Source organism: Apostichopus japonicus, chromosome 8, assembly GCF_037975245.1.
Source record: "Apostichopus japonicus isolate 1M-3 chromosome 8, ASM3797524v1, whole genome shotgun sequence".
Classification (NCBI taxonomy): Eukaryota; Metazoa; Echinodermata; class Holothuroidea; order Aspidochirotida; family Stichopodidae; genus Apostichopus; species Apostichopus japonicus.
Window position 1 is genome coordinate 791,868 of NC_092568.1, and position 25,690 is coordinate 817,557.

The 25,690-nt window shown below is 38.1% G+C and overlaps 2 protein-coding genes across 4 annotated transcripts in view; both read right to left on the reverse strand.

The window, feature by feature from the left end:
* Window positions 1-25,690, reverse strand: part of LOC139970781 (uncharacterized) — a 133,064-nt gene that overhangs the window by 48,629 nt on the left and 58,745 nt on the right. The gene's annotated exons all lie outside the window — the stretch shown is intronic.
* Window positions 17,011-23,056, reverse strand: LOC139970783 (interferon regulatory factor 2-binding protein-like B). The gene has a single exon (XM_071976776.1). The coding sequence runs from the start codon at window positions 22,428-22,430 to the stop codon at window positions 20,406-20,408; it is 2,025 nt and encodes a 674-aa protein (XP_071832877.1). The 5' UTR covers window positions 22,431-23,056; the 3' UTR covers window positions 17,011-20,405.

Genomic DNA, 25,690 nt, shown 5'->3' on the forward strand with positions numbered 1-25,690 from the left:
ATCAGAACCTCTATGAAGGCACTTTTAAAGCAGCTAGCATTTTTTAGTATTCCTTAAATTTGGGGCCGATTCAAGATTACTTTCCTCGATTCCTTTCACGAAATGAAGGTTCATTAGTAAATAACTAGTTAGTAGATCTAATTTCATGGCTTCAAACATTTTCGTCGCCTACTCATTTTATCTCCTTAGGCATCATGTAAAATGCTGAAATTAGGAAAAATTTTCCTGAAAAAATTTAAACCTTTTTAATTTGTCCTTACATTTTAAATGGAAATTGACAAATGAAGCTGCTGAACGAAATCGTTATGGGATTTAAGTATCGCAATTCTGTTATCAATATAAATTCACTAAGGGCTGCTTTTACCCACGCAACTCCTAAATACATCAGGCAATACGTCAGAACATGCAAACATGGTAAGTATTACGTCTATACCGATTGCTAGCTATATGATCTTGGACACCTGTCACAAGTAGGTGGTTCAATTCATGCGTCAGCTCGGTTAAAGTTAGAGGTAGCATCATCCTATAACAAAACCCCAAATGAATACCTTTTATATGAAGGACCATCACTCTATACCGTCAACAGGATACGTCCACATTAAAATCTCAATGCAACACTTCCTATTCATCTCAATTAGAACGGCTGGTCGAGTTCCATTACTAAGACTATACTGCAAGGCCCTGTAGTGTTTTACATCCGCCAGATTCACATAGCCTTTACATGTTTATTCAGGAGTGTATTGTTTCAGTAGTGTAGATGAAGGCAAACGAAATTATTCCGTATAAGTTGGGGCAATCTATGGGTTGTTGAGCTGTAGACCATTTGTACATTTAAGCAACGACAGCAGACAAAACAGAAAAAAAAATCTATTTAAATTATATTGTCTGACAGTACTGTTTTGCTATAGGCTTATTTTCGATAACGCGTTTGATTCGTAAAATATACTTTAGCTGTTAAGGAGCGGCAGACACAACCATTACCTCGTCCAAACTGTTATGTATGTATTTGTATGAACAACTTCACCAAACAGGTGAGCAAACTGTTATTCCATTTGGGACATATCAGTTGTGATTGTTACTGTTGTTGTTTCTTTGTGAAATTATCACAGATAATATTTTCCTTCATAAACGCAAAACTGACAGGTCTAGAGATGACATCACAGAGCAAGATATGCTGGAATTTTTAAGGATTTCGTTATTATTTTATGTTTTTTTCAGGATCAGCTGTAGTTGAAACGCGTTTCTTAACAAACCATGGTCTCATACTGGAATGGTTTTTCTTTCATGTATTAGCACTAGATTCATTGACTTGGCAAACATTAAATAAATAGTTAATATAACATTAGTCAATGTTTTTCACTGTCTAGCGGCACTGTGACGTCACATGTTGACAACAACACAGCCCTGGCACAAAAGAGTTTTGGCAAAGGATATCTATAGCTGGAAACAAACACAAAATATTCCTTACATATTTTAGAGGAGTATAGCTCATCATAAAAGTCAATATTATAATGATCAGCTGATTGACTTTGCTTCTTCCCTTAAACAGTTACATTATAAAGAATTATGACGTCATATCGAAAAGATACTTGCCGCATTTGACGCTGTTGTAAAAATTGAACGTGAACCCTCCAGATAAAGAATAGACGAACACTGCCATCATAGACGGAGAGGACCTGTTGTGGGGGTGGGGGTAGGGATGGGGTGGGGTGGGGGAGCAGAGGACATGAGCGAGGCATGGGTGGCGTTTGGTCAGTCAATATATACGGCTTCCGCATACATTAACATTGGTGCTGGGTGTGTTTAATCCCTATACATGAAAGTCGATCACCTCAAATAACCCAAACTCGTAATGTCAAAACACTTCTTCGAATGTATGTCAGTGTACATTGACCTGCTACAATCTTAGAGTGATCATGTAGTTATATACGAGGCACGCATGAGGGAAGGAAACAATTGAGATCTGCCTCTAACTGACAGCTTATTCATTCAAGAAAGGAACACCATTAGACTTACTTTAAAGCAGGTTTTTTTTTTTTTTTTTTAAATTTTTATACTTAAAGTTTTGATTTTTTCCCCTTGAATTTGTAGGCTATTTACAAGCATCGTTAATACTAATATGAAATGAGTCTGGGTGATGACGCAATGATGATTATCAAATCACTTTCATTATTTGTTCATTCATTTACCTTCAATCGGGAATAATAATAACAAAGAAGAGTATGTTTTAACTTGATTATGGAGCTATTAGCTCCTGGCTTTAATCAATCGCACAGCTCTTTTCTTGGGAAATTCTCTGCAAGTTTGGTCAAGTTGCCGAGCAAACTAAAGCAGTCATCAACAATATAAGATTAGTAGTGATCAAAATCTTTCATATATAGAACAAAGGTGTTACATACGTGTATAGTATGTATGTTTGCGTACGTGCATGCGCGCGTGTGTGTGTGCGTGCGTGTGTATATATGTATATCTACTGTTGCAACATTTCGGTACGGTACCGCGAACAGGCAAACGTTTTACCATCTCCAATTATCTTTTACAGCATGTTAAACGACGCTTACTGGTCACATATATACGTAGCTTGAATCTTTAAAAACATTGTTCCGCCACAGAATCGAAACGAAGCCCCTTATAAATAAATGACTAATGGACATTCTCAATGACTTACTCACTTCCATGTACATAGACATACTTTGCCCAATGAGACAGCTGTCTGAAAATGACACGAGTAGCCTATATCTGCACACTATATATGGTTTCTTTTTTGAAGTCCTGATGAGAAAAGATGGTTTGTCAATCTGGCCAATAAATGTGAAGAAAATTCATATGAGAAATGTCTTACGAAATAACTATTTCATTAGGGTAGTGCATGGGGGTGGGTTGAGGGTTCACTAGAGAACCGCACGGGGTGGGTTGAGGGTCGGGTAAAGGTAGGTTTTACAAATGGCGAGGATGGGATGAGTGACTAAATTATAAGTATTCCATGTCACATTGAAAGGAGAGTGATTATTGCCTTCGTATGTTGAATCTTTGATGTACTTTTGGAGATAGGCCTATATGCACAACAAATTGTGAGCCAGGTTTTGACAAACAGTGAATATAAATAATAAATATACATAAATTATATTTCCCCCGAAATATCATCTACTTCTGAATGTATCCTATAGAGGATATATAACCACCTGTTGTTGTTAAGTCAAAATCAACATTTGAAGGTCAATGTTGTCTTTATCCGGGATGTAATTAAATCAAAACGAAAAGTAAAAAGAATTGAATAAAATGCATAATACAAAGCCGCCAGGAGGAATAGAAAGAAAAAAAGCAGAAAAAATACCAAAATATGAAGGAAACAAAGTAGCAACATATGCTATAGCACTGTATGAATAAACTTTCAGACTTCAGACTTTCATAGTTCAGAAATAAATTTATCTTCGGATGAGGTATACCTAACTTTAACATCCCGGTGAATTGGTGAAATCCCCCCCCCCCCCACCCCCTCAACAAAAGAAGAAATGTTAAAAACAACAATCAATCGTTTTCGTTGGAAACATCCTTACCAACAATGGGTTGGATGGATGCATTTATACCCATGGTGCTCCGGGCAGGAAAAAAAGGTCTATGTTCATTAGTAGAGTTTACATACACATTGCGAGATAATGCGAAGAAAGGTGAATGTTGACATTCCTGGGGCATTAATATCTGCCGCTACTCTCATGTCCCTCTCATTCTTAATTTAACACCTCGTCGCATTGTATTTATAATATACTATCCCTCTCATTTGTATTTTTGTGTGAAACAGCGCAAGATGAGTAGAGTATACCCAATGGCTTTGGGCAGACGCGGTTTTTCCATAAAATAGGATGTATGCATAACCGACTTATGGGGGTGACCCTGAAAGCAGTGATGTCAAATCGTGAACCTGGGGGAGTGGATATATAAAACATCGTCAAATCAAGCCAGGATTACCAATGATATTTCCAAGCTAGTCATAATTATGTATGGTATATCAATTGTGATCGAATTACCCACCTTAAATCCCCTGGATCAAAAAAAAATCTTTGCCGAATAAAATAAATACCCCGGGAGAAATATCATTTCCATCATTTCGGTTCCATCGTCGAAAAGTAATGGTACATAACAGATATGTCGTGATTTGTGGCTTACATATGGACCCACAAATCCATATGTGGGATTTGTGCACAAAACTGTTGTAAGTAAAATCCCACGTATGAAATCGGTTAATATTATAATAATTGGCTCAAATTGTTTTTTAAGTAGGTCTACCATAAATAATGTGCAAGGTTACCCTAGGTAACCAACCGAACACGATATACTTCAATGTTTAGTTGGTTTATTTGGAATGGCTTCCAAAAAAAGTGACGTTTCAAAGACATTTCACAAAACGATAGCGAGGTTTATATTCTGAGATTAAAATCATACAATTTGGAGAGGGGCATACATGTAGATATTGGCAATTGCGAAAAGGCAAGTGAGTTGACATAATAGTTGAAAGCATCTTATAACTGGTGTGTGACACCTGGTATCTATAACAGGACACACACAAACATAGAAAAAGCTGATTAATACTGATAACTTATAATATAATACCTATAATATATAATACCTTTAATACATATAATATACCTTTACAACATAATACCTTTAATACATATAATATATAATACCCATATTACATAATACCTATAATAAATCATACCAATAGCACATAATACCTATAATACCATATAATACGTATAATATATATATAATATATAGCACCTATAACCTCCACTTTCGTCTGCGTTTCATATATAGCCTATATTACCAAAATGTGGCTATAGTCATCCCGTTTATATGAAATCACACAGGTGTACAATACAAGTTGCACTGGGGCATCGACACATGTTGGACATATTCCCCATGAGAGACTGGGGGGTACAGGAATCAGACCACGGTGTTGCAATTGCCAACGGCGGCACCACGCTCATGGGAAAATCAAGGATTTTTGGGTTAGGGCAGAGCCCAGTTCCCTTTGGTGTCGGAGCCATATATACTGCTTGTTTAATAACGAGCAATAAGTTTATGTTCCCTTGTGTTGTTCAAAAACTAGTCTACATAGCCTTAATATACTTTCAATAAACGTAAGGAGCGTTTTTAACTGTTTTGAAGCAATTAGTTCATCTGAATGCATACATGCATTCTGTTTTTTTTTTGTATTCTGTTATATTTTCGGGACAGACTAACAGTCCACGCTGTCTTCATTGCTTGACAAATCACCTTTAAGGACAGTTACGCGACGTTATAAACACTGCTATATACAAGGCGCACGCAGGCGCAACTAGTATATTACGAATAACATAAATACTTTCAAAAAACGTAAATACTTTCGTTTCAGGGTTCTCAAAAATAAAATGGTATTAAAACTTAAAAAAATGGGAAATTACATAGTATACTATATATATATCGTACACAGTGCGTTATACGACATTGAACAAGTTCAGTTGGACAAAATAACTAAAGTGTTGAAACAACCCACACGTTTTGTCTCTAACACATTCGCTCTCTTTGCATGATACAGTAAATGTGTACATTTCAGTTGTATATAACCAATGTTAATATATTACACTTCCGTTTGGCACCCGAGTAAATTAAGTAAGGTGGATTTTGCTCTCAAACATGAGATAGGAAGACAACTCCGTCGTTTATTTAACCATCAAAGAACATAACTATGACAACTTGTCTATATCTTCAGTTGATCACCTAGAAAACGGACGAGAGCCGACAAGACGAACTCGGATAAAAACAACTCTAGCTCCTTGGTATTCGATGTGGTACTACTCGCCGTATCACAGCAACGCAAACTTTCCCGACGAGTGCTTCAAAGACGCGGGCTTTTTACGTATTTGAATGTGCTTGTGGTTGCCAGGTAAATAGATAACGTTTCTATTACAGCGTGCACAGCAACCGTTAAATGACGTGTAGTCCAGAAGAAGAATAAAAAGCAAGAAAATAAAAAAGACAACATTGAGTATATAATAACTCCGTTGTAGGTCTGCGCTGAAGCAAGGCATGAACTTTATCTTCATCTAATTCACAAAGCAGCCTTCTTGGGGTGATTTTGACCTCTTTGTTTTTTATAATGTTCAAATTTCATAAAGAAAGTGACGTGTGAGTCATTGTTTTTCTTTTACAATTTTCCAAATTGCGCTATAGCCTATGTATGAGATAAATATCACGCCCAATGAACAAAAGTGTCTGGGGCGACGAAATGTTGAGAATTCAATCGGATCCAGCCAATACCTAACAATAACAACATGTCAATAAATGATTCGGTTTCATCAATAACAATCTTACAGCGAGAAATACTTCATTAATTTGTGAAAATGTAATGAATCAGAAAAGATGAGTTTTTATCTACTAAATTATGTTTAAACAATTCCGAGGTTTTATCTATTGATTCAAAAGTTTCATACCCGGCACTTTACCACAATTATACGCTCATCTGTTTAGGAAATTGCTTTTCTGGAATCAGCCTTTGAGTTTATCTGAATTTTCAGAGCAAATACATATCAACCTATTATATACCGTAATGTGTTTCGCGACGAAACGTTTGCACACTAATTGCATCATTGCTATAAGTATAAACAAACTAGTATTATACGGACTATAAGCATGCTAAACTTGTTTTCGTGTCGGATAACAGGATTGAATGGAAACTATAGTGACCTCTTTTTCACCCCGAATACTTCAGTGTATCCTGTGCGACCGTTCATGATTATCTCCGATCCATTTCAACTTGTTTGCACTGACTCTCGAATCTCGCATTTGTAAAGATATAGCCAGTCAAGTTACCAGTTTCTTGTCGACATATATGTAGGTATATATAGGTGAGGATATTCGAAAAGTCGCCCTCATATGACCCAGTTTGTGGTAAACTTTTCATTCAATACTGACGAAAAGCAAAACGAAAGTAGGTTACGTAGGGTTGTCGAAGAGCGACGCTTATCATATATCGCCAAAAAAAAACGACGTTAGTTTCCCCGCAGTGATCTGCACGCCTGCCATGCAGACAACTGCCCGATTTCTCGAAAGGAATTTGAGCTCACAATATGGGCTTTCACATTCCGCGGTTTAGTATTATGTCATTCCAACGTTCCTATGACAACCGGAATGACTCGCAACCCAGACGGTTGTTTATCCCCAGATAGCCCGCGAGCGCCGAAATTCAAGATTTATGAGTTGACCTTAGACGCGGCCTCGAACCAGGTGAAGACTTACCCGAGGTTGTTTTCTTTGGTATACCTGAAGACCAGAGCAGCCAGACGGGGTTATCTCCAGCGCCACGACTGATATGGTATACATCACCTCCTTGTACGACCAAGAAACTGCTCCCTAAGTACTACACTGCGTGTATACACACTACGGGAAAACAGCTACCTAGTTACGCGCGTTTTACGAAACCAAGCTAAAAGGACTTTGGGTGAAATTTTGTTCCGAGACCCGCCTGGGGAAAGAACCACAACCAGAGGGTATAGATGAGATATGAACCTCATAGTTGCGACAATCACTTGTTCTATCGCTGAGTCGTGTTCTTATTTAGGCCATACCAGTAGCTGTTTCTGTTTTTCATTTTTTCCGTGATTTTCACTACTTGAGCCCCGGTTGCCATCGAATTAACTTTGACCTCTCCCCCAAAGTAATCAAACTCTCTTTCCAATTTGAACATTTTATATAGAATGACTGAATCTTTACTCCACATCTACACCCTGTAAACTGACAATGCAATGTTGTGGCGTTTGAGGCTATAATTATGTTCACCCGGTACGGCCTTTGAAATTCTTCAAATTGATAACAAGTTTGCACCCACTTATGGGCAATCTATATGTATACCGGCACAACGTACAACATTAATCCAATTGGTGCTCTCTGTTGACCTCAAATGACATACATTGGACTTTTCAAACATAAGAAAAGCCGTTATCATCAATACGTGAAAAGTACCCTCTTAATCGTTAAAAGTTATTCAAACGATGTTTGCATCGCCTTAACGAAATTCCCTATAATATCAGCTTCAAAAGCTGAGTAACTTGTCGCTGTTCCTGTCGGCATCACTCCCTCCCTCTGTAAAAACATGTCACGTGAGGGAGGGAGGAGTCAGAGCAGCGTAAATGCACGCAGAGAATCACTTATACAGAAGGCTATTGGGACATCAAACCCACCTCAGACACTTTGTAAATTATACATAGTGAATGTTCATTTCCTGTCCCTTCCAGTTTCGCAGCTTATATACGCATTGGGCCAAGCAGGCAAAGAAATATCCGTTTACAACTGTTTCCTTGTCGAAGGAATTATATGTGGTACCAAACATGATGAAAACAAAAACGTCGACAGTGGTTTTACATGCACATATTTAACAGCTATATACGCTATATGGTGCATAGTTTGGGGGTATATTTGGAAGGAATTTGAAAACTAATCGATGCATGTTACCGTATACTTTCAAGAATCCTTGACCTTTGCATAAATTCTTCAAAGTTACGTAAAGTCTTTGAATAACTCCGCGTTTTATTTCTTTGAATGATATCAATTTCAAGGCTCTTTCAGATCTGCAAAACTGAGGGAATGGAGAAAGGCTAATAGCGAGTTTTCGGAAATCAGAAAATAGATCACCCTATACCCCCATATAGGCCACAGTAGTAGGATTAAATGACTCAAGGAAAATGCACATTCACCTATAGAGAATTCTCAGTGTGATAGAGAGATGCTTCGGCTCTGTGTGATGAATAACACTGCCAAAGAGCTTACAAATTGTCGCATTCCATTTATGAAAATGTTATAGTTTTGATGTTCCTTCAAACATAAGTACAAGATGACATTCTTCAGTATATTGTATTCATTTGCTCTGATAGAGACGGGATTTGCAAATTGTTCGATGATCACAAAATATAAAAAAAAATTACCGGCGTTATTTCCAGCGTCAAAACATGTATACCCTCACTACATAAATATCTTAAATAGGAACATACAGAATGGTTTCGACTTCTTTTCGCACTATGACATCACACATTTGGCTTTTCTAAAAATGACCTCTCTCTCTCTCTCTCTCTTTGTACCTCCCATATTTTTTATTTTATAGAAAGTTGTTCATTACGACCTCATGTCTATATTATACTCGTCTGAGATGATTGGTCTGCTCCCCCCCCCCCCCTCTCATGTGGTCACTTCATAGCATATACTTAATTATGTCGAGGTCACAATAAATATATCTCCATTTAAATCTATATAACTTTCTTTCTTTAAACAAATTAAATATACCTTGGTTTAACCATGGAGCTATAATGGTTTAACTATATAGGGAGTTGGAAGACAGTTTTATGATCGGGGAGACGATAAGGCTAACCTATTGAGGATAGTCTTGTACTAGTTAAACCTGTAGCTGAACCTGACAAGTGCTTCCTACTAATCATATAATGACGACCCAAGGTCCGATTAATTGACTCAATTTAGGTTCAAAAGTTCATGATTATCTTTATTCCAACCATATGCGAGACCTTCACTGTACTCACCAGCAGACCAGTGACGTATTCTAGCTCTAACGGAGGCCGATAATCTGATTGCATAAGAGTGTCTATAGACGTAATACCGATCCATTTTGCAATCGCATGGAAGGGGGGAACTTGATTAGTCAAGGTATTCATTATTATGGGATTAAGTCACAGAAGAGGGTCAATAATAATCAAATCCAGTCAGGATAAAAAGACGAATAAATAAAATCAATCACGCGAATAAGTTGAAATCAATCAAATGTATAAGACTTTTTATATTTTGTGTGCTCCTATTTGATGTGCTATGTGAACAAAACATCTTCATATCGAAATATAAGTCCTAAACAATCCCCTCGCAAAAACATTACTTATATGCCACCCCCTCCCCCACCCCACCCCATCCCGCGTTCCCATGCACAGAAGAATGGATACGATATGGTGATATCAGGTTGTTCTCTTGGCACCTCAGGGAGTCGCGCCTCCTTTAAAGTTTCAAATCAACAACGGATATCCGAGACAGTATTGGAATGTCAAATATAGAGGACGCACCGACAGCTTTTTGAGTTCACTCTGTGTTCAATGCACGGTTATATCAATTGCAATCTAATTCGATTTATTGCGACGGAGATGTCTTAATGGGTCTGGGCAAATATTTCACCAAGTTACTGCCACACGGGGAGCGGTGCATTCCTGTGCTTGTTGGTTGGTTATAGATATAGATAAAGGGTTCTTTTAAAAATAAAAAAGGTTAATCCTATAACCCGCGTTTTGAAAACGTGCTTGTTTATAAAACAAACTGTTGGGAACATGGGTTGTTTGAAATGAGTCTGAAATCATGAGAGACGGTGGTATCTGCGTCGGGTTACATGAGTCTAGCTCCCCGGTTACATAGATAATGCCGAAACCATGGTAACGACTGTGATTTGATCTTAATCCCGAAATAAGTCAATTATCTGATCTAGACGACGTAGTCGTCGTCACTTCTACATAAGCATGAAATGACAGGCATATAATTTTATCTGACCGTGAATATCTTTGTCCACGCTGGTAGAAGCATAGAGGATTACTTCCATGGTGCAGGAAAGCAAGATGAAACTTCAAAACGCAATTTCTAATTTCGTGATAACCGATCTGTTATAAAGCTCCGGCCTGGTGTTACATACACATGCCAGTGGCTTTATCACTCAAGGCATCATCCTCGATTTTATATATGAGCCATACACACGTGCAGTCTCATCGCAATAAACGAACTTCCTACGCGATATTGTGCAACGTAAAATTGCAAAAGTATATAGCACATCCAAGTGTGGTTTAAACGGTATATACGGTGTGAAAAACATGGACAAACATCAAGTATCAATTATCAGAAAAAACAAACATCAAAGGAAATTAATAACAGCTTATGCGATTATAGACGCCTGGAATTATTTGTATAGATTTATTCTAGGCTTCAGCACCCTTGTATCTGAACAAAGATAAAAGACACCTTTTCTTTCGATCGATAAATTTCAAACGATTTTGACTTCGTGTTAACCAGATGAAATCTTCTGTTTATTAAATTGAGGGATCCACTCTCTGCCATTAATCCAGGGCTACTTTGGCACAAACTTTGTTTCGTATGATTCTTGATGTTTTTCCATTCTGTTAGGTCGCAAACAATACTTGAAAATCGCAATCAAGCGATATTGGCAACATGGCTGACGAAGGCAGGATCATCATTGTGACGGTCTAAAATGGGGGTCGGGAAGGGAAAGGGGAGGGGACGATGTGGGGGCGGTTCTAACCCTTAAAGGCTGAATGTGCGCTATCGAGCACTGTTAAGTTCAATTTGCTATTATATCGCTGTACACATCTATGGCTAAACCGGTTTGGGTGCAACAACACGGAAACAGATCAATCTTCCACTATAGTCACAAATAAATTGCGTTATCCTTACTGACACTTGACTCGTATAGCGCAACAACACCACCACAAGAAGTAAATCAGCCCGGGACAACATAAAATGCTCATTTAGCGGTCCGAGATAAGACACTGCAGACATTAACAGCATTTAGCGTGTAATTAAACAACAATCTGTAAGATCTTTCGCTATTTACAGGTTGTAAAACAGACGGACCTCCCGCAATCGCTAGATATCATTGGGAGTCCACGGTTGCTATAATGAATGGTTGGCATGCTGCCTTCCGTCAAAACCCCTCACTTATAATTATGTGGCGAGACTCAAATTTTTGGACGCTGTCGGAAGTATCTTCCAAGAAAGTTAGGCTTAGATCTTGGCGCATCTAGCCCGCTATAATATTGGGCCAGTTGCTCTGCGCAATTACACCCAATTTTAAGTTTAATTGCAGTGGAGGGACAACACTTTAATGGAGGGGGTGGGAGTGGCTTAGTAAATTCGCGTATAGTTCATCACACCTATAGGCGTGTATGACATATCTTTATCACAGAATACAGACGAATTTCAGACCCATGTCATAGTAGATTTATCAAAATATACACATCACAGTACGAAGCACAATATATACACTGGCACTAGCTGTGTATAGATGTTTGGTATTCAACGTGCAAGTCGCGATCATTATAACGAAAGTGTATTATGAAATGTTTCATTGAAATATTCATATATTTATATTTGCACCATGTATACATGACGATGCCGTTACTGTCAAAAAGAAATTAGTAGCGTCCCAGAGAGCAACTATTTTTTACTGCTACTGTTATGAATCTACACTTTTCAGCTACACCGTATACACTCACACCACAAAACAGTTTACCATGTAAGGAATTACTATTGGCATGTTATGAGGATATGACGTCATACTGATGGGCATTACAAAAGGTGAGAGGTCACTCTTTGAAAGTGTCCAGTATGATCAGACTTTTGAATATTGGATTACCGAATGGTGGCTCAACGCAAAATTAGCTAGTTACGAGCTATTAGAAAATTTGTAGGCCTATAGACACTGTGAGGAAAAAACGGGAATCACTTCTCAAAAGATACCTTTAAAATGATAACTTCCGTAACAGATGCACGATTTCTCGAAAGAGAGGTCCGGGAAACTGCTGTTGTTAAATACCATTAAATGTCATTGGAAAACAGTCAGGGATAAGACATCTGTTAAGCGAAGCGTGCTGGAATCTATGCGCTCTGTACCTTGTTTTGAGAAAAATTATGTTGGCATTTAATTTTTCGTGCCAAAAAATAAATAAATAAGTAAAATAAAACTAGGCCCGGGTCTCCCTCGCTAAATCCGCCAACTATTTATTACTGATACAGGATTTCTCGGTAGGGAGGCCCGGGAGACTAGTTTTCTTAGATTCGAAATTACTCCTGAACTATATATACATTTGAATAAGACATCTGTTACGCGAAGCGTGCTGGAATCTATGCGCTCTGTACCTTGTTTTGTGTAAAATTATGTTAGCATTTAATTTTTCGTGCCAAAAAATAAATAAATAAGTAAAATAAAACTAGGCCCGGGTCACCCTCGCTAAATCCGCCAACTATTTATTACTGATACAGGATTTCTCGGTAGGGAGGCCCGGGAGACTAGTATTCTTAGATTCGAAATTACTCCTGAACTATATTTACATTTGAATAAGACATCTGTTACGCGAAGCGTGCAAAAATCTTTCCGCTCTGTACTTTGTTTTGAGCAAAATTATGTTTTGCATTTAAGTTTCGTGGCAAATATTCTTCAAAAGAGAAGGCCAGGGCAGGTCTCGCGAGAGGGTGCGTCTGGGGGATACAACCCGGTGGCCGGGTTCAATTTGGGGGCTCGAGAAAGTATGTAGAGGGACGCGAAAATATGGGATATACGAAGGGTGCAAAAAGCGGCCTCTGGTCTCCAGGGCTTCACTAATGAATCCGTCACCTGTTCTAGCAGGGAGTTGTTATGCAACTCCCTGGTTCTAGTTAGATAGATTTTAGTTACCATGCAATTATGAGTTAATATCACATGACGTGATCTCGATGACGTAACGTTACAACCACTACATAATAAATGCTATTATTACGGGGTGACGTTACGGTTGTACGTAACCGACTGGATATTTCGGGTGCGGCTTTAATAACAATACATACATCATCGATTATTTACTTTGGTTTACCTAATTCATTGACGGTATGTCTAGCCGTGCGATAAGTTACCATAACGACGTATATTTTACTAGTTCTTCTGAACAGTTTGGAAAACGGCTAGCTGTTCTTTAAGTTCGGGGGAAAGCCTTCCATTGATGAGTTACGGATAAGAGGTAAAAGAGACTTGTGCATACGGATTTGTCAGAACTCGTTACACGTACACGTCTGTCTAACATATGTTTTCATCAGCGTAATACGTAAAGGTACCTCAAAACGGCCACCGTAAATATGTTATGGAATATAATTATAGGCATATATAATTATAGGCATATATAATGTAAACATATTATAATATACTTGGAACGAGACGTAAAACTGGTATCAGGTTGTCGTGTACACGACACTGTACGAGACACTATGGACACGTGGAAGTCGCGACACTTTTCACGCCGGTCGCCAAATAATTTTGGAGGGTCCTCCAAAAGATGCAAAAAGTACTGAATCTAAACTACTCAAAAGGTTTTAATTATAACACCATTTTACTAAGCAATAAACACACTAAATAACTTCTCAACGTGGAGGGGTATAGGGCTACCTTCTCCCTCCCCGTAGGTCCCTTCCACAGGCCACAATCCGCTACCGGAGGGTCGCTAAGATGAAGGTGAAAATTGGGGTCACCAAGCAAAAAACAAGTTTGAATACAAGGACTTAATATATGGACCTATCACTCAGAATTAGTGTTTGTACGGGTTATCCGGGTACCCGGGTACCCGCCCGACGCGATGCTACCCGGTTCCTAATTTATTACCCGAATCCTAAGCAAAGTGTGATTTAAAAAAAAAAAAAAAAAAAAAACATTGGCAAACCGACGGTTAGGCAGATTTCCCATTGACTTAGTGTGGTGTTAGGCAACAATGAGGTCGAAGATAACAGCAATAACTAAGGAGCCCGCTCGACGCGATTCTACCCGGTTCCTAATTTATTACCCGAATCATACGCAAAGTGTGACTGTTTAAAAAAAAAAAAATTGCAAAACGATGGTTAGGCTGATTTCCCATTGACTTAGTGTGTTGTTAGGCTACCATGTGTTCGAAGATAACAGCAATAACGAAAGCTTTCCATAGATATCTTATAACTGCGTCACCATTGCAGCTAATAAACAGATGGCTAGGCTAGACTACCCCCATTGACTTAGTGTGGTGTTAGGCAACCATGTGATCGAACGTAACAGCAATAACGAAAGTATTCCATGGATGTCTTATAACTGCGTCACAACTCCAGCAAATAAACAGATGGTTAGGCTTAGCTAGATTTCTCATTGACTTAGTGTGGTGTTAGGCTACCATGTGGAAGAAATTATTATTTATTCATTCGTTTATTTCAGAGAAGGAAAGGCTGACAAGGAATTTTACGCGATGTTTATGGATTATAGACGAGATAACTAAAAAATAGTAATCGCAAGTGGCTTTTTACTAATCGTTTATTCCAAATGCGATCAAATTGCGCGAATCGCGCAATCTCGCGGCTAATGCGAACCCTGGGCCTGCATAATAGATAGTAGTAGGCCTAGTATTAAAAACTGTTTAAGAGCTAAATTGGATATTTATATGGTTTGATCCAATAGACGTGCTGCACGACCTAGCATAAGCAGCGGCGGCAGTGCGATGTTAGTAGTAATGCTAATTATAATTAACTAATTAATTTATTAACAAGTTAATGAAAGAAACAGAAGCAAATAAAAATAATTGAGGGAGGTTTTATACCTTATCTTACACCTACGTATTTGAACATGAAAACATTGTCAGTAGAGAATATAATGCATTTATCACAGCATCCAATATGTAATTTCTTGAAAATCGTGATACACGAGGGTAAACAAATTTTTTCCGGGTACCCGGATACCCGACGGGTAACGGCCCTCGGGTACCCGGTTCCCGATTTTTGGACCCGTGTAAACACTACTCAGAATATCATCATATTTGGTGCAGCTTTTATGCATTCCCATACATACAGTGTGAAGTCCAAACCAAGGTATGTGTACACTAGTGCATTAGCTATACGACTCCGTCATTCGCGTCAATTCAGATGAAAGATATTTAACGAAAATCAAACGAAACATGGTACTGTACAGTTTACATATTACTTTTAAATTGCCATGATGGTTTCGCAGATAGTATAACCGGTGTCCCTTTAATTAATTCACAAAGTTTGCATTCCGAAGAAGGAACACAATGCCAACAACCCCCTCATCAATTTGGTGGTTCGTATTGACTTGAGAAATGAGTAACTGTTTTTGTGTATACAGAAATAATGGAAGGGGATATGAGTCATTTATCACATGCTTACGCAAAAGGAATGTGGAAGTTGATAATTGAAACAAAACCGCAGTCTTCCAAACTACCAATGGAAGCGTTAAGGTGCCCAATATTATCATTCAGCCAAAGAAGTTAACAAATTTTCTAGCAAAGTAATCGTAAATTATTTTGTTTTGTTTGTAGGAATTTTGCAACTAACGTACATTCCATCATTTACTTGAAACCAGAAAGCCAGCGGGATTGGTGATTACTGGTCATACTTAACGAGAAGCTATACTAGTATAGAATACACACAGCATTTCAGAGTTTCAAATAGTGTTACTATACAAGCATACCTGTACTGATATATGGACCTAAATGGCAACTACAAGGTACATATATACCTTAGCTTTACTTTTCGAGTTATCGTGATTAACAGGTTTTTATATTTTGGACTCTATTGACCCCACCTTAACTTTCATCTCCACAAAAATATATACAGTTCTTGAAGCTATACTAACGTGACTCTACATAACATGTGTGAAATTGATCCCCTTTAAGCTTTTGAAATTATCTTGTTTGCAAGATGACCTTTGAGACTTTGAAACAAGAAACGGATTTATTCGCTAAGATGATGTAGACCAAGTTTATTATTAATATTTTATTAATATTGCTGCTATATATTCGGGGTTATCGTGTAAGCAACAGTTTTCAAGACTTATTCATATGTTGACCTCGAAATGACCTTTGACCTCCAATTTCAATAGACTTACTCCATTCATCTACATACTCAATATGAAGTTCAACCGAGGAAGTGCCATTTGGATGTCACACGCGCCATTTGGGACGCCACATGCGCCAAGATTATGTTCATGCTTTAATATTCACAAACAAATGGCAAAGTAACACAACTGCTCCGATGTGTGAATAAAAATCAATTAACAAAAAATACGAGAAAAACAGACTAAAGTGGTAAAAATATTTTCTCTGGGTTTATTTTCTGTATTTATTTTCTTCTCCTTTTTCCGTTCACGCCATGTTCTGGGCGTTATTTTTTTTTTCAACAGCTTGGTGCAATGCTTAGCCGCCATGTTTTTTTGTTACGTCTTATTTTATAATAAATTTCTTATCTATATCTCTAAGGCTACTATTGTATTCAGTACTTGAAGCTATTACTCAATTTTCAGCATAATTTACAAACTATTCAGCAAACTAAAAGACTGTTGAACAATCACGTGATTATTATTATACACAGCTTTACTCAGGCTGATAATGATGTGCCATGGTCAGGATAGTTGCATTCTTGGCGTTTATATTACAAACAAATTGCTGATCGAGGTTCTGAAGTTTAACGGAAAAGTAATATTTCAAACTCAAACTGGTATTTTGACTGAAAATCCAGTAAATTTCAAGAGATACTACCATTTAAGAAAAAAAATACCCTTCCTTTTGCCAAACACACATCTTCCAAATGTTTGACCAAGAAACAATGTTAATTATTCCATGGAGACACCTCCCTGATTAAAGACGGAGACCATACTTAATTCCACGGATCGCAATATTTCAAATTCATCGATACCAACGCAATACACTCCATTCATTACTACTGTTACCCAATGAATGTAATGTACGGTATAATGACATATGATGTCATGACTGGTGGGGGGGGGGTGTGTATGTGGGGAGGGGGGCCGACAAGTTCACCCTCGAATAATTTGTTCCAATAAAATGTCGTTACGTTAAATCCTATTATCTAGATGAAAATCACCGGACCCTCAACTGCCCACCTCGAATTACAACATTGCACTGCCTCAAATGTAGAACTGTTACAATAAACAATGACAAGAGAGCGCCCTCACATAAGGTGGTAGGTAATGAAAGGAAGAGAAAATTCGGTGTGTAGCAACAACAACAAATTAAATAATTAAATCTCTGACCACCTTCAAATCGTGTTGTAATTGTTGACATAAATTAACATGCACCTACTCCATCCACCCTATTCATGAAGCACGCTGTACTAGATACATGGGTAACACGACACTTTTGTGTATATAAAAACCTCGAAACAGTGAAGCCATGATTCTTACATCACAATAAAATACAAGACACCCTAAGTGTTTGGCCTTTAAAAGGAGAAGCAACCCCAGCCATTATCTTCAGCAAATATGGTATATATAAAGAAATCCTTGGAACATATGGCTCTACTTGGTTAACAAGAGCCCCAAGAGCATCTTGGTTCCTTTGCTTAGTGGAATATTAAAGTTTTGCATACCATCACCCAATATCATAACATTTATGCCCACATGTGGTCAGCTATATTAACAAACAACGGTATTCCAAGTTTGGATATAATCTGAATACCTGTCAGGGGATGGGTAAGAAGAAAGGGGTGTTTTCAGTTTATCAACCTGTTACCATGACGACACACAGTGCAACGCGGATCTGAAACCTGTCTACTTTCGATTCTTGTATTCTTTCCCTATTTTCAAGGAACTTTAAGGGTGAACCGTAAACAGTGTTGACACTGAAATCAATAAAATCAGTAAGAGATCATTTTCTTTAAAAACAACAACAACAACTTATGATTCAGCATTCGTAAACCCGATCCCAACTATGTACCAGTCAATGAAGTAAACATTGTCATAAATACAGAAAATCAATCAATTCAAAGCAATATGTGGCACGAGGAGGTCATATTTAGACTTGTTCAAGTCTTTGCGTTGTGTATATGAAGGAACAGCTACACTGTGAGATCTTCAAAGTGGAAAACATTTTTTCGCTGTTTGGAGATGTTGTCCATTACAAACATCTCTATCACACAATACCAATGATGACGGTTGAACTTGTTTCTCGTTCAGTACTTAAATTACTGCATAAGTAAACATTTTCATAATCTCGAAATAAGGACTGGAATTAAGAGATATAAATTTGTTATTTGGAAATAAACATGCTACTCATGAATATGTTTCAGCATGAGTGTTCCAAGACAAAAGAATTACTCTTTTTAAGGCTTACATTGCATATTCTTGTTTTCAGAAAAGTCATCGAACAAGAAAAATAAAACAAGTAAACTAAAACCGTTTATATCCGACACCATGTGAAATATTTGGGTTTAAAAAAAGATTCGTAATGCATTACAAGCCAATATTATTAGTCAATGGTATGTGTGCACCATGACGTCAACATTACATGCGACTTCAACGGTAATTTTTAAAGAATGAAGTTAAACAAAGTGATTTGTGACTTGGGCTAACTACGGTGGCCCACGAGTGACATTTGAAATTAAATTGTCGCTTTTTTTCTTCAACATTTTATCTTGAAATTTTCTTCAAAAATTCGGATAAAAACGTCGAAATATGGGATAAGATATCTGTTTAATTCTATTGCACCTTACATGGGCCATGGTAGTATTACAACCGACATCGTTCAACATTACAAATGTTGTAAACGATCAAAATGATACGGTGTCAAAAAAGTGTGTGCAAAATGCAATTCTGATTGACTTATCATTTGCAGCTCCGTTATTATAACATTTAGATTAGTTATTGCAGAAAGGGAACATTCGTTAAAGAAAATATTCTATATATAACAATGTTTCCCGCTTCGACAATGCTGACGTAACAAGGATATATGATGAGTAATCCTCACATCAGCAATTTAACGCCAAAACATTCTAGCAGGGTAAACATATTCTGAAATTCTAATCAACGGCATACATTCACCATGAAAATATTAATATTACGTACTCTGAGGAGCTAAGTAATAAAACAATCCCCCAAATCTTGAAAGGAATTAAGTGGGTTAACTAATTAATTATTGTCTCAGTGAGAAAGGTCAAAAAATGTCGTATTGGAAACAATAAGAATGCATGATGTTACTTGTTTAGAGACAGGATTTCCTATTTGATCTTCTAACACAATTTACGTTCAATCTGAATGCTCTGTTGGATATACATATAGCAAGCGCATGCATACTTTGCTACATATTGCAATATAGACTAAAACCTGCGTGTTGCCTTGCACTGCATTTGAACTAATATTATGCAGCTACCAAGCCTAAGCCTCGTCAACCATCTGAGAATATAATTACATACACCAAAAGTAGTGAAAATACCCTTTCACAATATCCTTCTTTCGGACCTTTAGGCTACAGTGCTTTTTTTTTTAATTGCACCAAACCATGAAAATGAGTTTGTATGAAAACTCTGTGTAAAGTTTCCTTTTCCAAAATATATGATACATAAAATCATATTCACAGTGTATTAAACCGGTGAGATTACACAGGGAGCCAATAACGTCTGGTTTATAAAAGGTTTCAAATTCCGTTTAAGAAAGGAAAACGTCATTGTTCCAAATCACACCCGAAAGATGGACGATAAAAATCTTGGGCCAATCCGATTCGGAGAAGAGAATTAATTTATCCATTCAAAATTCTCAAGTTCCGATTGATGTTCACAGTTAAAACAATACAGCTGATGATTATTAATTAAGTTTCCTTTTCCTTCTTTACTTTAGAAGTGTCGATAGGTAAAGCAAGAATCGTTTCAATCTCGTTCTGCATGAATGCCCAAGGGGTAACGGTTCCAACCAAGGGACATTTTTGCCCACTGGGACAGTAGACATCCGATCCACGACCCTGTTTTGTGATGCTGTTCCTAGAACAGGGGAAACAAAACTTGTGGCTACTTACAGATGGACATTGCACAAAATGAGTGTCCTCCAACCTCTCGTGACAAATTGTGCAGCGAAGAATATTTTGTATCTGGTGCAGGGATTCTGGAAGTCCAATCCCTGTCGCTACGATTGGGTGATTCTGATCGCTGTGGTGCAGGGGGCCTTGTATCGAGATAGGCCCAGCGGCCCCTCCAACTGCAAACGCAAGTTCCTTGCTGCGATACATGGCCCTACGGTGGGCCTGAACTGAAGACGGTGAGGTAGGACTTCGTTGAATTGTCTTCTCCCCTGCTGATGACGAACTGATCGACGTGCGCACAGTGGGCGTCGCAGCGGAAGTGGGCTCACTCTTGGAGGGTGACCCAGCAGAGGTAGGGGTCCCGACATTATCGGTCACACTCATTAAAGCTGCCATTGGGGATGGGCCACCTGGTTTAGAGCTCGTCCCTGACTCAGTTGGCGAGTTTGTGTTTGGGGAGGAGGCAGAGGAACCCGATGGTCGGGAACTGCTCCCACCGCTGATATTACCGGACACTGCCGTTGCTAAAGTGTGTGTCAGTGCCTCTGTCTGGTTTTGAAGCCATTGCTGGCGTTGCTGTTGCTCATCGGATAATTTTGAACTACTTTCACCGTCCGGCTCGGGTGAGGTTTTCCTCTTTTTATGTTTCGAATGAGATTTAGAATTCGAGGAAGTCAGTGTAGGTAGAATAGGATAACTAGCATCAATGTATGGCTGAGGTAACATTTCAACATTGACAAACTCTTTAAAGGATCGCGTGGCATCTGGGAGCAATTCCCCGAGAGGTCTCCAATCTCCTGAACCATGTTTGATCTCATATTCCAAGTATTTCAAACCAGCTGGATTATTTGTCTTTCCTATGTCTCTGTGACTATCCTTCAACATGCGATTAGCGACACTGGCAGCGCTGGAGAACACGTGCGTGGAGCCGAGCGGGTACTCTATAAATATCTTAAGTTCGTAACCCAGTTCAGATTTAACCGCGGCATCAAATGCAAATACTCTTCCTCGAAGACTCACGTCCCTTTTACATCGAATTTCAAAAGGTGTGCAGGTGGAGAGCGTGGCCAGAGTTTGGCGCACCATACTGGGTCTCTGATTATAGGGATCGTCCACTCCGGGGGTGACACGTCGTTCTGAACCGCTGTCGTCTTTAAAACTTTTGTCATCCCTATCGCGATCCGAATACAATCGCTTTCCTCCACTACTGCCACCGCCTAAACTGGGAGGTGGGGCTGTATGGAAACCCGTAGGTCTTGGCGGGTAATGAGTCATCCCCACCAATGAGCTAGTAGTCATCGGGTGAAGCATATTTTGAGACATACTGACAGCAACGGACGAATGTGATCTCGAACTCTCTTGGTCATCCCCATTAGAACTAAACAAACCCTTATGTCCAGTAAAATCGTGCAAGCTCCTTGGCCGCGTGGGTTCGTGCAGTGTGAATCTTTCAGATACGCCGACGGATGGCACTCGCGGAGATGGTTCAACGTGGTTAACATTATTCCCGTCAACCATTCGAGGTGGCACGACGGTGACCGCTTGTGGTCCATGTGATGGTATTGGCGTTAATTGATTACCCTTCGTGAGTGATAGATGCGATTGGTGATGGAATATCTTAGAATCTTGCTCACCCAAAATATGTCGTTTCAACTGCCTTGCATTTTCGATGACAGCTTCGATACGGTCTGCGCCTTCATAATTGACGCATCCTCTACAAACAGGTTCGGAGAAGTCGTGTAACATAGCCCACGGTCTTCGAAGATAATCACACAGGTAGCAATGTTGCCGCTGCATTCTGTACGTTGCCAACGACATGCTGACGGTTAGGAAACACGTGTAGTCTCTCTTAGTTAGAGACGCCTATTCACAACGGAATTATATTAGTATCACAGTTGACATTCCCACAAGTTCTACAGTAACATTCAAATGCAATGTTACACCCGTAATACCGTACTGGAAAAACAGTGCGCGATAGTCACAGTAATAGTAGTAATTGAAGTCTGTCCAACTTCCTCTCTAATCCGAACAAATTAACATGCACACAAGAAGCAGTAGAGATACACAGTCAGTGTTTGAAATAATCCCCGAGTGCACAGGATGATATATATTGATAAATATCACAAGCATGTAAAGTCTCTGCGGATTTGGCAATCAGCATATATAGAACTAAGCAAACCACTAAAACTTCGAGATTGTCAAGCCAAACTTCTTCTGTACGACTTGATACGCCATGCGATATTAAAATAGACTTTACCGTGTGGCTCCAACGTTTCGATTGATATCAGTATATCCACCGCACTACTCTCAATCATTCCGAGGACGGGAAATTGTATAAACAGACGCATGCGCTATGTCCGCTGTTCGTGATTACTCATGTCTGAGATAGATTGACACTCGCTGAAGGTAACGGTTACGCTGTTATTTATGACGTCACACAGTGCCATACCAACGGATACAGCACACAGACTGGCAGTCGAGTATTGAATGGAGGGACAGGAAACAGTCAGCGATAATTTTCGAAGTTTGCCAGGTCGTGCTTTGTACCAAAGAACAGCTCACTGAGCTGAGTCATAGTGAGCAGAACAAGTCGTTTTCTAGTAATCAGGAACTTGATTCCAACTATAGCATACATGTATATATATATATATATATATATATATATAGCAACTATAGCATACATGTATATATATATATATATATATATATATATATATATATATATATATATAAACATACACCTTCGGCGTAAAAGGATACCCAACCGAGTCCCTTCTGTTCTCCCATATGCAGTTAATTGATACATATGCAAGGATGGTAGGATCAGCAACGGCATTTTTTGTTTGCTGCTGTAGTGACATGGCAAAAGTTGGCCTTTGGATTAAGCAGTCACGTCATTGATTAATGGGGCATAACAATAATTCAACACAAAAAACAAACATGAACTGAAGCGCTTTCAGGGAAGAAATGAGGTCAGTTACTGTTTCACAAAGAATATGTGTCAAATGTTATTTTATAGTTATATCAATTGCATTGAAACACTATGAGGAGTGGGCTATGAACGGTACCACATAATATAACAAATAACAAACAGAGGGAGGAACGACGCTACAAGGAAGAGCCAATCGCTTTCAACTCGATGGGAGGGAAACCTTTACGGTGTGAAGTTAACTTGTGATACTCGTGTGTTATTATATATTGGTGACTCGGTTGGAAGGTGCGGGGTGCATCAGAAACATACCATAAACAAAAACCGGTAACCAACGAGTACCGGTATGTAATCAACATTACGAGGCAAATGGAACAAAGGCGACATTTTGGGAACGTCTTGTATGTAACTTTCCAAGTTCTCACATAATTCACGCCAATGTAGCCCTATACCTATATACTTGAAGGCAGCTCGAAAGAAAAGTTTAATCATAAAAAAGGAATAATATGCAGTTGCAGTGGGAGAGTATCAGTGGAAATTCCTACATGCGTACGTCGAATGAAATATGACAACATGTTATTGTATTTTAAACATATTAATATATTCGACTATAATCGAATGGTATACGACGTCACCGGATGATAGTCAAGGTATATTCATTATATTCGACTACATCGAATAATGTATGACGTCATTAAATGATAGTCAAGGTATATTCATTATATTCGACTATACATCGAATAATGTGTGACGTCATTAAATGATAGTCAGGGTATATTCATTATATTCGACTATACATCGAATAATGTGTGACGTCATTAAATGATAGTCAAGGTATATTCATTATATTCGACTACATCGAATAATGTGTGACGTCATTAAATGATAGTCAAGGTATATTCATTATATTCGACTATACATCGAATAATGTGTGACGTCATTAAATGATAGTCAAGGTATATTCATTATATTCGACTATACATCGAATAATATATGCCGTCACTGGATAATATTTAAAGTATTTTTATTATGTCGAATATTCAAGTAATGTATGACGTCTTTAAATGATATATATATATATATATATATATATATATATATATATATGTATATATATATATATATATATATATATATATATATATATATATATATATATAAATCAAGTCTGGGTCTATAGCGAGTTAGCGACTATATGGCAGTCTGTGCCATCCCTCATAATTTGTATGTTAAACTTTGGGTGGATTTTTGCTTTCAATCTGATTGCGACGCTGTGGAGATTACAATCATATATAAACGGTTAATAATAAGAAATAATAATAACATTAATAATCTTATTAATAAATCTACGTATGCCTTTGACTTATCGAATAAAAATTGACGACAATGAAAGAAAATAAAAAGAAAACAAAAAACAGGCGAATACAAAATCCGATCCCATTACACATCGGCTATATCACTCAACAAGAACGACTGATTCAGTGGAGCGTTCCAACAGTCTGTATACTTTTATTACCCTCGCGCACCCCCATTTGTTTTCACGTATCAGTGTAACTGATATACTGCATGAGGAAGAATAGAGAGATAGAGAGAATAATGGCATCTTTCCAAATATAGCTAAGAATGATAAATTGTAAAACATTCACAAGTGGATAACTAATACATCCCGATGGAATCACTTCCATCATTAAAACCATCTATTCATGAAATGCAACGTATCAAATGAAACTGCATAATGCAGTTTGGCAAGGTCACGATTGAGGGTTCTTAAACAAGAAAGAAGTGGGTTTCAAATCATACACCTCTTAAAACAGAGATGCTTACTGATGTAATAATTATAATGTACATAATAAATATTAACTATATAATTATTCACGAAGTATTCATTTGTATGGACGATTCATTTCTTAGTCTTTACACAGTTGGCAAAAAAGTCGTAAGCGCAATAATAAATCTGTTTACAGTGTATGAAGTTTTTAACGTTCGTTATTTGTAAAGAGGGCGCTCATCACAATCGAATACAAAATGCATAATGATACCACAGCCAACTGTAATGCTAAAGTCGTTTGGAGAGGCCAAGCGCTCTTTGTAATTATAGAGACATACACCCCTCCCCCTCCCTATCCCCATTCAACTAATCCAATCACTG

What these genes read in the sequence shown, in the direction of transcription:
- LOC139970783 (XM_071976776.1), bottom strand. Translation starts at nt 22,430, where the DNA reads ATGTCGTTGGCAACGTACAGAATGCAGCGGCAACATTGCTACCTGTGT.